Source organism: Colias eurytheme, chromosome 29 (assembly GCF_061535395.1).
Source record: "Colias eurytheme isolate Ceu_HAF_F1 chromosome 29, ilColEury1 Martin Lab GWU primary, whole genome shotgun sequence".
In the NCBI taxonomy this organism is placed as follows: domain Eukaryota; kingdom Metazoa; phylum Arthropoda; class Insecta; order Lepidoptera; family Pieridae; genus Colias; species Colias eurytheme.
In genome coordinates, this window is record NC_143008.1 from 3,994,052 (window position 1) to 4,006,952 (window position 12,901).

At 35.1% G+C, this 12,901-nt stretch overlaps 1 protein-coding gene and 1 pseudogene across 2 annotated transcripts; both read right to left on the reverse strand.

Annotated features, from left to right (window-relative positions):
- Positions 1-12,901, reverse strand: part of LOC149896180 (uncharacterized) — a 257,603-nt pseudogene that overhangs the window by 44,015 nt on the left and 200,687 nt on the right.
- LOC149896184 (uncharacterized) lies at positions 1,539-5,222 on the reverse strand. Of its 2 annotated transcripts, none has more exons than XM_090118307.1 (6): positions 4,556-5,222; positions 2,879-2,947; positions 2,614-2,792; positions 2,328-2,521; positions 1,946-2,012; positions 1,539-1,678 (listed from the first exon to the last, which is right to left on the reverse strand). In XM_090118307.1, exons 1-5 carry the CDS (start codon positions 4,711-4,713, stop codon positions 1,968-1,970), a joined length of 645 nt encoding a protein of 214 aa, XP_089974433.1. In that variant the 5' UTR covers positions 4,714-5,222; the 3' UTR covers positions 1,539-1,678; positions 1,946-1,967. The 2 variants fall into 2 exon arrangements, with proteins under 2 accessions (XP_089974433.1, XP_089974434.1); XM_090118308.1 differs by lacking the exon at positions 4,556-5,222 and adding an exon at positions 3,596-4,116.

Genomic DNA, 12,901 nt, shown 5'->3' on the forward strand with positions numbered 1-12,901 from the left:
TTAACACCTTTATTCTAAACTCAACGTAAACTCAACGTTTTTATGTGGTTTTGATGAAGTCTCAGTGATAACATTGAATTTTACTCCAATAAAGTGAGCTTTTGAAAATAATCAAGGGAGACTGATTTTTTTAAAGTATAAAGTGTGGTTTTGTTCGAAACTCTCTATTTCAAATGAAAATTTATATAAGAAAAGAGGTGTTTTTGATAAGGTTTTACTTATTTGCTTTATTCAATTTAACATCATTTTGCACATCCACTAAAAAAAACATTTTTGTTATAAATGGAAAAGTGAGGTTTTGTTCTTCACCTCCTCAATTATAATATGTAATATAATAATAAGTAATTATATGTAATATTTAATTCATTTACAGATTTGCGATGCTGATTTAAATATTTTATGTGTGGACGCAAGCAGCCCAGGCTCTGCACATGATTCCACTGTATGGCAGAATCATCCACTCAGTCACCACTTAAAGGAAATTACAGAAAATACTAATGAACAAGTATTTTTATTAGGTACATATTTATTACAATTCTTTTTGTGGGTGTACTATAGGTACACCTCTACCTAACCCTTTGGGGAAACAAGGCGTGATTGTTATGTTTGTATTACAATATTTTTTTGATGAATATTATCCTATGACCTTTATCATGTTCATGTGTTAGTGTTTGTTGGAAAAATGATTATAATTTTCAGGTGACAGTGGGTATCCACTAAGGAAAACAATGATGACTCCAATCCTTAATACTATAGATGGGACACCACAACACCATTATTATGTGAAACATGTGACTGCACGTAATACAGTGGAGCGTTGCATAGGTGTATTAAAAGCACGTTTCAGGTAAAGAGCATTTCTAGGCATTTGTTTTATAGGCTCAAAAAGAGTGACTATTTTTATATTGTATGAATTTCTTCTTTTAGAAATGTCGATTTAATAGTTCTTGTAAATGTCAAGAACAGTAAGCATATAAAAGTAAATCTATTAAGACATTTAGTTAAATGGGGCTGTATAAAGGTAAATTGATTTTTTTGCAGGTGTTTGCTTGTAGCACGTACTTTACATTATAGCCCAACAACTGCAGGCAAGATTGTGAATGCATGTTGCATATTGCACAATATTGCAAACATGGCAAGAGCACCGTTGCCACCTGATGAAGTTTATGCAGAAGCACTCCGCTTGCAACAGGTATGTGATCTCTATTCCACTATTTTGAAATATAATGAAGTTGAAATTTTAAATAAAACTACTATGTTAAAAAATCAACATTTAAAATACTTTTTATTTCTCATAAACTAAATATTTATTTTATAATATTAAACTAGACTTTCAAACCAATTGAAAAATCTGATACTTATCTATAGATATATACTATATTAAAACCAAAAAGACATTTTGTCATTTAAATTATAAAATCCAAGTTACAATATCAAGTTGTAATAATAATAAGAAATCAATAATCAGTCTTCATACAAAATATAAACATCTTCAATATTTTAATAAACACAAATTTCACCTTATATTATTATAATAAAAAGAATAACATGATAATCACTAATCAGTCTTTTAATTTAGGAGGAAAATAATTATGCAGCACCTAATTATCAAGACCATCGAAGGGTGAACCGGGATCTTCTTGAAGGTCGGGCACTGCAGCAGGCTCTTGTTGACAGACTGTGGAGAAATGCATAAATTAAATTAGCAGGTATGTAATGTAAACCCACCTCAATATTCTAGTACAGTACGAAAAAGCTCTAATTATTATTAAAATGATTTAACTCTTTGTTACAGATCCACAGTATTGCACAAAACAGATTTAAAATAAATTCTCTTTTTGTAAACACTGTTTCATTTAATATATAGCTATTTGGAATCCACTGCTGTCCATAGACTCCTCCTAAAATAGATTTCATTTATCTTTTAATAATCTGCCAAAATTACCTCTTGCATACTTCATTCTGCTTTAGTCAGATTCAGAATCTGATGATATCAGGATTTTGCGGAGTTTCTGTGAAAACAAATTTAACTTTAATACAAAAGATGCAACTTCGTTTACAGCATGTGTATCCTAGTGTTTAGTATCAGAGTTACAATCAAGATGTCAAATTCTGACCAAAGCTACTACTGAAGTGAGCCTACACACATTACACAAGCTTTTAAGCTTAGCTGGAGGGGTTTATATTAATTATTATAATTTTTATTGTATTGTTTTCAATGCTCCTTAATACTTTTGTGGGTATGTTTGTAGCACACATGATGAGTAGAAGTTCAGATTTTGGGTGAAACCATAAAGATGAATTAGCTATAAATCAACAGTAATTACCTTTTTTGGCACAGATGTCACAAGTTGGCCTATAAGGTCCACCATCTTTTCTGTGGTGGAGCTCAGTCGTTCAATGGCTGCAGCTAAGTTGTTGGTTGCCTGAGCCTGTTTTAAAGTAGCCTCGGCGTTCCTGGCTTCAATAGCCTCCAGCCTTGATTGAGCAGCTTCGAGAGCTGTATGGTCTCTATCTCTATCTATAAAAAAATATTTATTTTGTTACATCAGGCAACACACTTTGCCCTAGCGCGGCAATAATGGTCAAAACAAATAATTGCAAGATCTTTACCTTCCGCTGCATAACGCCGTGCAGGGCGATGGCGTCGCTTTGGAGGCCGGTCGGTGGTAGATGGCTGACCCAAAGGCTGGTCGGTGGTAGATGGCTGACCCAAAGGCTGGTCGGTGGTAGATGGCTGACCCAAAGGCTGGTCGGTGGTAGATGGCTCACCCAAATTTTCCTGTTCCATGCTGAAAAATAAACAATTACAATGACATTAGTCTACATGTTATCCTATTTATTTAGACCCATTTGCAAAAAGTTGTAGTAAGTATACCTTATTTCTACATTTTCCCCAAGCTCATCTGTGACAATTGTCACAGGCACTTCGTAATTGTCTAATATTCTGTAATAATAAAAACAATGTAATCAAAATAGTTAGCGATTATCAATGTAAGCAAAATTATAACATTATGGTACCCTAGAGGCTTCAAAAGAAATAAGGGTAGGCAATTTAAAAGATGGGCTGATGAAATTATTGAAATGGCTGGTAAGACGAAAACCTGGACTAGACTACCACACTATAAAGAAGAATGGGGGAGGCCTTTGCCCGCAGGCACACAGAATCAGTTACCGTAGTATGAAATAAACTGTTAACATTATAACATGTCATACACTTTGCATTCTGATATAAGGCTATAAATAAATAAAAATCAAAATAGTTAAGAAAGTAGTTACCAAGGTAGTACTACTTACGAGAAAGAATTGTTCTCAAATTGAAAATTAGTACTAGTAGTAGGACTAGCAGGCACCACAGGAAGCGTGATAGAAGGCTATTTAACAAAAAAAAGCAGTTGTTAAAACAGTAAGCAAGTCCACAAAATGTGATGGTGAACAAATAAATAATATAGATACCTAAGCATGCAAATAAAAAAGCACATATTAAACAACAGACTGTGACATATTAGTTTTGTTCACAAGTTAGAAGTACTTCATAATGTGCAATACAACAGTTATGGATGATAAAAGATAAAACCAATGTCCAAATGCTTACAGTGAGTGGGTTGTGTCGGACACCGAAGTGGCTCTCCTACATCTCGCCCTAAAGTCCACAGAGTACATTATTATTACTGAGCCACTGGCCCAATCTGTACTGTGGGGGAATGACACATTGACAATGACATTTGACAATTTTATCATCTATTTGACATATAAATGAACGTGGTTGCTAGTTGTAAAAATATTCTAGACGAATGAAAATTTTTAAAAAAGTAAATACATAATATTAAACGAAATTATTAAAAAACAGATCTAATTCAGTTAAGTTATGGGAGACATGCATAGAGTATATTATATATATCATCTTGTGTACAAGCCGGCGCATTCTTTTTCTTAATCAGAGCGCATTCTAAATTTCAATCTCAAAATTAGAATTCTGATTAGTTTTTTTTTTGGTCGATTTTTTGTATAAATACGGGAACTGTGTACAAATAAAATCATAACAATCTGAAATGTCTTTCGAGTTAACAACCCCTCTACAGTTCTCTACAATTGGTGACCCCGACGGAGCAAAAAGAAAACATGGAAGAAAAAGACGAACAACAATATGAAGAAAAGCACTGCGAGCTGGCCCCCGTCTCCATCCAGTCCATGCTGCTACCATTTTGGCGCGAAATCCCGAGAGCCTGGTTCATACAATTTGAAGCTGTGGTAGACCCACTCAAGACCTCCGACGACCAGAAGTACCGCTATCTTCTGCAACAACTGCAAGCACAAGACTTGCAGCACCTCACAGATCTCCTCTACAACCCGCCAGTCAAGGACAAATATGCATCGCTGAAGAACCGATTGCTCACCGTTTATGAGAAGTCCGAAGTACAGAATTTCCAAAAATTAATCAGCGGTCTAGAACTTGGTGACCAAAAACCAAGCATACTTCTACGTAAGATGCGTGAACTCACCGGCGGCATGATAACAGACGAAGGATTGAAAATTGAATGGCTGAATCACTTACCTACACACATACGCTGTGTGCTCTCCGTCAATAATGAATCTTCGCTCGACACCTTGGCAGCCATGGCGGACAAGATGATGGAGTACTCCTGCTCCAACGCCATCATAGCGGCAGTGACTACCGCTAGTACAGCTACAAGTAACACGACGCCTCAGCATTTCGAAATCTAAAGCCGGGTCCGCAGCGACAATTTTCTAACAAAACATGTTATCGAAACATGTTACCAAAACATGTTTGCAAAACCGCTCGTCCGCTGCGCCTATTTTTGTTATTGTTTTTATTTCATTTCAAAAATGAGTTCCGACGAAGAAGACGTGGAAGTTGTTTTAGCATTAGTTGATTTATTAAGCCAGGTGAAACATATGACAATAATCCAAATACAAGAGATGAAGCCCAAAGAGAAAATGCAGATCAACAAGAAAATCAGAAAGAGAAACACTTAGAAGTTAGAATCATCATCAAAAAAGAAAAGAATGGATAGTGGCAGCGTATTGGATGATAAAATGATGAAACTTGTTGATCATCAATTAAACACAATTGGAAGTGATGACCGTAACATGAATTTTTTTAAGGGGGTTCTGCCATCCCTTCAGCATTTTGATGATGATCAAATACTGGAATTCCAATCTGGGGTCATTAACCTAATACAGAGTATTAAAACTGGACGAAACTAAAGTACCCGTCACGAGAAGCTATAAATTATGTAAACAAACATCTTTTACTAAGTAAACATTTTATACTGCGAGATAATAATAAATTGACCATATTCAATCGACATGAAATATAGACGGGTTATATGAAAGTAACAACCTATTTAATTTAGTCGGATCATATTTTAACGACGCAAAGCGCTATCGTTTGTGTTTCTTGGTACCGGAACGCGTCCGTCGCAGGGATTGTGAACTATCGGGACGCCATTTTGAAATAAACGCATCATTTGAGTTGTTTCATTGCTTTGCATATATCGCGGATCTGGTTGTTATTGTTAATTTTGTTATTGTTTCGTTATCACTTTTTTATTGTTGTTACTTTAATTGTTGCGTTAATTTTATTTGTTATTACGTATAATGGAGCCAGTAGCCAGTACATCTAAGGAAATAAATTCGCCACGAAAAAAACGTCAAAAGGTGCGTAATACAATTTATCTAAAATATATAATAAGTAAAAAGAAAGAGTTGTTTGTTCAAACGCGCTAATCTTTGGAAACTTAAGGTTAATATTAGAAGTAGGTTTTAAATTGTGAAGTAATTGGTTAGGTTAATTGGTATACCTGGAGATATAGCTTGAGCTTCGTGTGACAAGTGACTACCGGTGATTTTTACAGGTGACGAGCTTTACGGTTAATGAGAAAAATATGGTGATCAACGTATATAAGTACGTGAAAGAAAATTGGCCATCGAATGAATATCCCTACAAAACCGAAATAAATAAAAAAACAGCATCGATTTTGGGAATTGGCATAGCATCTGTGTATAATATATTAAAAGAATATAAATCAGAAGAGGGAATAAAATCACCTATCAAGTCTAAAGACAGGCCTAAATTTTATCAGAAAGTAGACGATTTTGATAAATCCGTAATTAGGAAAAAAATTCACAGTTTCTTTTTAAATGGCCAATTACCAACAATTCCCAAGATTCTTCAGGCAGTCAATGACGATGAAGATATGCCAAATTTTAGCGAAACAACTCTCAGGCGGCTAATAAAGCATTTAAACTTTAAATATATAAAACGACAGCGAAATAACGCACTTATTGATAGAGATGACATAACAATATGGCGGCGAAAATATTTGAAATCTATTAAAGACTATAGACAACAAAATCGCCAGATATTTTACATGGATGAGACATGGGTGAATGCAGGTTAGTGTGTTTTTTTTTATTGCAGTGAAACGGCAGACTACCATACGGTTCGCCTGATTGTAAGCAAATACCGTCGCCTTTACCGTGAAGTGATGTGTATGATACTGCAAATCTATTTGCAAAATAAATATAACCCACGCGCCGCCGACCTTGAGACATTAGTTCTTAAGGGCTATCACAAGTGTGTATTAATAATAATGTACTTCAACTCTTTTACTGCGCAAGACGCTAATTAACAAATGTTTAATTGTTTTTACAGGACATACCGTAAATAAAACTTGGGTAGACAAACAAGTTAAAAGTAAGAAGCAGGCTTTCCTAGAAGGACTTAGCATTGGTGCACGTAACCCAACGTCAAAAGGTAAACGATTAATAATTACCCATATCGGCAATGAGAACGGTTTTGTAGAGGGCGGTGAAAATATATTTGAATGCAAGAAGACGGGAGATTACCATGAATCAATGGATGCAACACATTTTGAACAATGGTTCGAAAACGTTCTCCCAAAACTTGGAGAAAATGCAGTAGTGGTAATGGACAATGCACCATACCACTCAAGGCGTCTTGAAAGAATTCCTACTACTGCCTGGAAAAAAAATGATATACAAAATTGGCTTGTAAGTAAGAATATTTCTTACGACGACAATGAAATTAAGACTGAATTACTGCTAAAAGTAAAAAATGTTAAAGACAATTTTAAAACTTATGTAGTGGACGAGCTTGCAAAAAAATATAAGGTGGAAGTATTGAGACTCCCGCCATATCATTGTGAGCTTAATCCAATTGAGCTAATTTGGGCCAACGTAAAAGGATATGTTGCTCGCAAAAATACAAATTTTAAATTTGACGAGGTAAAACAATTATTACAAGAGGGACTGCAGCAGATTACTTCGGAAAATTGGAAGCGTTGTGTGGAGCATGTTATCAAGGAAGAAGATAATTTTTATTCCAAAATCGATGAGATGATTGATAAAACTGTAGACAGCTTCGTGATACATGTCACTGATTCTGACACAGAAATGGAAACATCTGAATCTGACGAATAATTATTCTTAAATAATATTTATGTTAATTAATATTTGTTACTTAATAATTTATTAAATCTTAAACAAATTCATTTTTTTTGTTGGTCCAAATGTTGTGAACTCCTGAACACTTGTTTACAAAATTTATAGCTTCTCATGACGGTTACTTTATTCGAATTGGCATCAAAATTATTACAATTCACATCATCACAACTATAATAGTGGTGGTTTTATACTAAGCCTCAAGAATCACCGGGAGGAACGTCTAATAATAATAATACTCGGCCTCTTCCTGAAAGTTCATCGATAGTAAATGCAGAAGTGTCTGCAGAAACGCCCACCCCTCTACAACCTGGAACATCGCTGATCCATCGCGATGATCCAAGTGCATCACCGGCACTATCTACAGCTCTAAGTCAATTAAGTGATTATCTGGATCTATCAAATTTCTAAAAACATGTTCTAAATTATCATAAATATAACCAATAAATAAGAATAATAAATAATATAATTAGTTTTTCTTGCCTTATAGTTATCGCCAGACGCCAACTTTTCTTCAGGGCTAATGGCCTTTCTCATACATGTATCCTGTTTTCTCAAATCCGTATCCAACCTTTGGAGAAGGAAGTCAAAGGTATCTTTAGACATTCTAAAATAAGTGTAAAATTTGGTATCATCTTCTCGTAACGAGCTCATCAAAGTATAAAAATCCCCAACACTTTGTCTTTGCCTTAAAATTGGATGCACCCAGTGTATTCTTCTTGTTTTTCTTTTTTTAGATCGACGATAATACCAGTACAAAATTAAAGTATTCACGTCCATTGTCTTTGGTAGTTTACTCTCAACTGAACACAATCACGAAACAACATGTGAACATCAATTCGGATATTTTGACGAATCGTGAAAAAACACGATTCCGTATTCAATGTGAACATCTATCCGTCAAGGCGAATCGTGTTTTATACCGAATCGTCAAAGACGTATCCCGTGTGAATGCGCCCTTAGTTCTCCAAAGAAATAATAAAAATAGGTTCCGGGTCCGACCCTACCTGCAACCTCGTTCCTTCAATATTTATCAAGAACTAAAAATTGATGATAGGTTCGGTATAAAAAATTTTTTTAGATGTTCAGAAAGCGATTTTCAAGAACTATTGACTATGATTTTACCAGATATAGAGAAGAAAACAACATGGAGGAACGATGTGATTCCTCCTGACATGAGATTAGGTGCGACTTTACGCTTTTTAGCGACGGGAGACAGCTACACCAGCATAATGTATCACTTAAGAATCTCTAAACAACAACTATCAAAACTGATTCCAGAAGTCTGTTTAGGCGACAAAAATGGAGAGAACCAAGAGGACTCCAACCAGCAGTGATTGCATTTACGGAGCCAACAGGTATTTATAATAATATTAATATAGGTATATCTTTTATGTGCAATAAATTTATGTGTTTTATTCACTAACCGACTTAAAAAAAGAAGGAGGTTCTCAATTCATCTGTATGTTTTCTGTGGTTAAAGCTCAAAAGTCAATAATATTTTTACATTTTTTAAATAGTCTACTGTCCTACTAATATATAGGATGGATGTATGTGTATAAAAGCTAGTCTATAATATGTCCTTTTATAACCAAAGAACTGATTTGTTCTAGGTATCAAGAAACCGTACGATAAAGAACTTCGAAATGCAGACCCAGGAGCCTATTTTTCATTATTAGTCTCTGACGAAATTTTTGAGGAAATAGCAGTGCAAACCAATTTGTATGCTGAGCGACGAGAAAGCACAAAGCCGTCATCGCGTTTGAAAAGTTGGAAGCCAACAAACAAAGATGAAGTCAAGACTCTTTTTGGACTTATTATGTACATGGGACTAATCAAACTCCCAAAAATAAGTCTATACTGGAGCACAGACAGAGTTTTCAAACAAACTTTTGCACCTTCGATCATGAGTCGTAATAGATTCGAACTGTTGTTACAGAATCAGCGATAAAATCTATAAAATACGCAGTCTGATAGATACGTTAAATAACTCATTTCAACGGTATTATTCGCCTAAAGAAGAAGTTTGTGTTGACGAAAGTCAAGTGCCTTACCGCGGGCGATTAATCTTTAGGCAATACAATAAGAGCAAGCGGCACAAATACGGAATGAAGCTATTTAAACTGTGTACAACACCAGGTTATACCTGTAAATTAGAACTTTACGCTGGTAAAAACCACGAACAGCTGAATACAACGCCTAAAAACGTTGTAATGTCACTCTGTAAAGAAATACTTGATTTGGGGCACACCGTAGCTACGGATAACTGGTATACGAGTTTGGATTTAGCAAATGAACTTCTAGATAGGTATACTCATTTAGTAGGCACACTGCGAAAAAATAGAAAGGGCCTGCCCAAACAAGTTATTGATGCAAACCTCAAGCCGGGTGAATGTGTAGCAATGGAAAACGAACGTGGTATAACAGTGTTGCATTGGAAGGATAAACGAAGTGTGTTCATGCTCTCCACTAAACAATCTAAAGGATTTGCTAGTGTGCATAAAAAAGGAAAAGTGGTTCGAAAACCGAAGATGGTTTTAGCGTATAAGGCCGGGACTCCACCAAAGCGGAGACGAGACGAGCGGAGAGGAGATGTTTTTTAAACAACCAATAGAATTGAGTTATTGACACGTCTCCTCTCCGCTCAGCTTCAGTGGAGATCGCTGTGCGGAGATGTGTACATTTTTTTGACCAAAGCATTTTAAAAAGCTATGTATTAACTACATGTGATGTTCCAACTTCACACACAGGTGAAAATCTAGCTGAAATTATGAAATCTAGACGAAATTCACGCGCAAATGCTTGTTTCGATTTTAATAAGGTTGTTCAACGAAATTTTAAATGCATTGTTTTTGAAGCCTCATCATAATTTTCTCTTATTTTTTTTCAGGTATCAAATGATTTTAAAAACATCTTTAGGAATTGCGCCACCTGCATGGATTCCTTAGAAAAGACGTTATTTTGTATCGAACCAAACCAGACAGCTGAAATTATAAGAATGCTTATTAAAAGTGAGTACCAACCTACTTCTAGTCTAAAAACTAAATAAACTTGCTTTACCTAGGTACCTTTTATGTTTGTTTTTCATATTATTAGAAAGTTAGAAACCAACTGATAAGCCACCAACTTTGCAATCATATTTCGAAGGTACTTTTCATTGGAAATTATTCAGATATATGTTTTTGCCATGCTCTCCAGTGTAAAACGGCTCGATGGATATTAAGTTTTAACTTTAGTGTCGTTAGATTCGCCTTACTGTGCATTTACATCAAACCAACATAGAGCTATAGTCTGTGTGAAAAGAGAATAGGCGTGGCGTAAAATGGAACTAACGATATGATTTTTACATGGCAACCACGGCAACCCAATCCAGCCGTCTGTCAAACGTCAAACTTGATTTCGTGTCGATACAGCTTTGTTTGTTCTAACGTTTTCCAGTGAATTTTGATTAAAATCATGTCGAAAAGAGGTAAAACCATACACAGTTCAACAAGGGAATTAATATATAATATTATTCGCTTTTGCCAAAGAGAAAAAGCGGCAAAACATACCATTATTGACCTAAACGCAGTCACGAAACGTGTGGCAGCTATGACCGGTATGTAACAGTTTTTCTTAATGTTTTCTAGTCTCCTAGGTAACCTTCGATCCCTGAGATCTCGAAATGTATATAAATTAAAAGTAATTCATTAAATATGTGATGATCTAAATGAATAAATGTTTGTTTTGTTTCAATCAATGTTTTTGGTAGCCGGTATAAAGAGTTTTGATACTTTTCATTTATAATGTGTTTAGACTTATTTAAGATTATTTTTTCCAGGCTTAAATAGAGGCACAATATCTAAAATAAAAAAAGAAGGTTCTACAAATAACGGCGTGTGGTGCACACCAGGGAAAAAACGTAAAGGAAGACCAAATTCATCATTCTTGATGATTTTGATAAGTGCGTCATCCGTAACAAAATTCGTGAATTTTATGCTGTGAGGAAGGAGGTACCGACTTTGAGGAAGCTACATCGTGTGTTAAAGGAAGACATAAACTATTGCGGTGGAATCAGTAGTCTCAGTGGTATTTTAAAAGAGCTGGGTTACAAATATAAAAAATGTGAGTCAAAACGAAAAGTTCTCATTGAAAGACATGATATTGTGGTCTGGCGAGCTAAATATTTGCGAACAATGAAGCGCTTGAGGGAAACTGGAAAACCAGTTGTATATATAGATACATATATACATACTGCACATGAAGTTAATAAGTGTTGGCAGGGTCCCGGTGAACCTGGAGTTTCAAAAGCAATTTCTCTTGGTGAACGATATATTATAGTTCATGCAGGTAGCAGGGAAGGATTTGTTGAAAATTGTTTACTTGCATATAAAACTAAAAGTATTTCAGCTGATTACCATCACGACATGAATCGAGAGAATTTTACCAAGTGGGCAAAAGAAAAGCTTTTGCCAAACCTGTCTCAACCGTCTGTCATTGTGCTAGATAATGCATCCTATCATAGTACACGCATAAATAAGCCTCCAAATAGCAGCGACAAGAAAGACACTTTGAAAAAATGGTTGGACGACAATGGAATAGAATATCCAGATAACGCACTGAAACCTGAACTTCTAAGTTTAGTAAAAAGGAACAAAAAAGAACCAGTATTTGAAATCAATCAAATATTTGAGGAACATGGTCATACTGTTTTGAGGTTACCCCCATACCACTGTGACCTTAACGCCATTGAAATGATATGGAGCCTTGTGAAAAGACAAGTAGCATCAAAGAATGTGAACGTATCAGCAAAAGAACTATTACCAATTATAAATGAATGCTTCAAAAATATTACTGCAGAACATTGGCGAAAAGAGTGTGATCATGTGATACATGTAGAACAAAAATATTGGGAACAAGACCATTTAATTGAAGATATGCAAGAGATCATCATAAATGTTACAGACTCGAGCACATCCAGTTCTGAAGAAGATAATTCTGTGGATCTCTCCATTAGTTCCAAAGATAGTTCAGTCATGTCCGGCATTGAATATTTAGAATCAGACTTTAGTTATGGTTCTGATCAGGGAGCCAATGAATAAATATAAAAATAGATTTAAATAAATTTTTAGTTTTATTCCTTATACCTACTGCACAAATTTAGTTTACACTGCACATTCAATCAATTTTAATCCATTTAGAAATATATTTCATATTATTTTGTAGCTTTCTTAAACATTTTATTTATAACTTTTTAGGGTTCCGTAGCAAACAAGGAACCCTTATATTATGTAGGTAGTTTCGCCATGTCCGTCTGTCTGTCCGCGGCTTTGCTCAGTGAATTAGTACTAGAAAGCTATTATTTGTCATGGAAGCATACTAATCACGCCGACAGCGGTAAAATAAAATCTTGAAAAAAGACCCTTTACTTAAA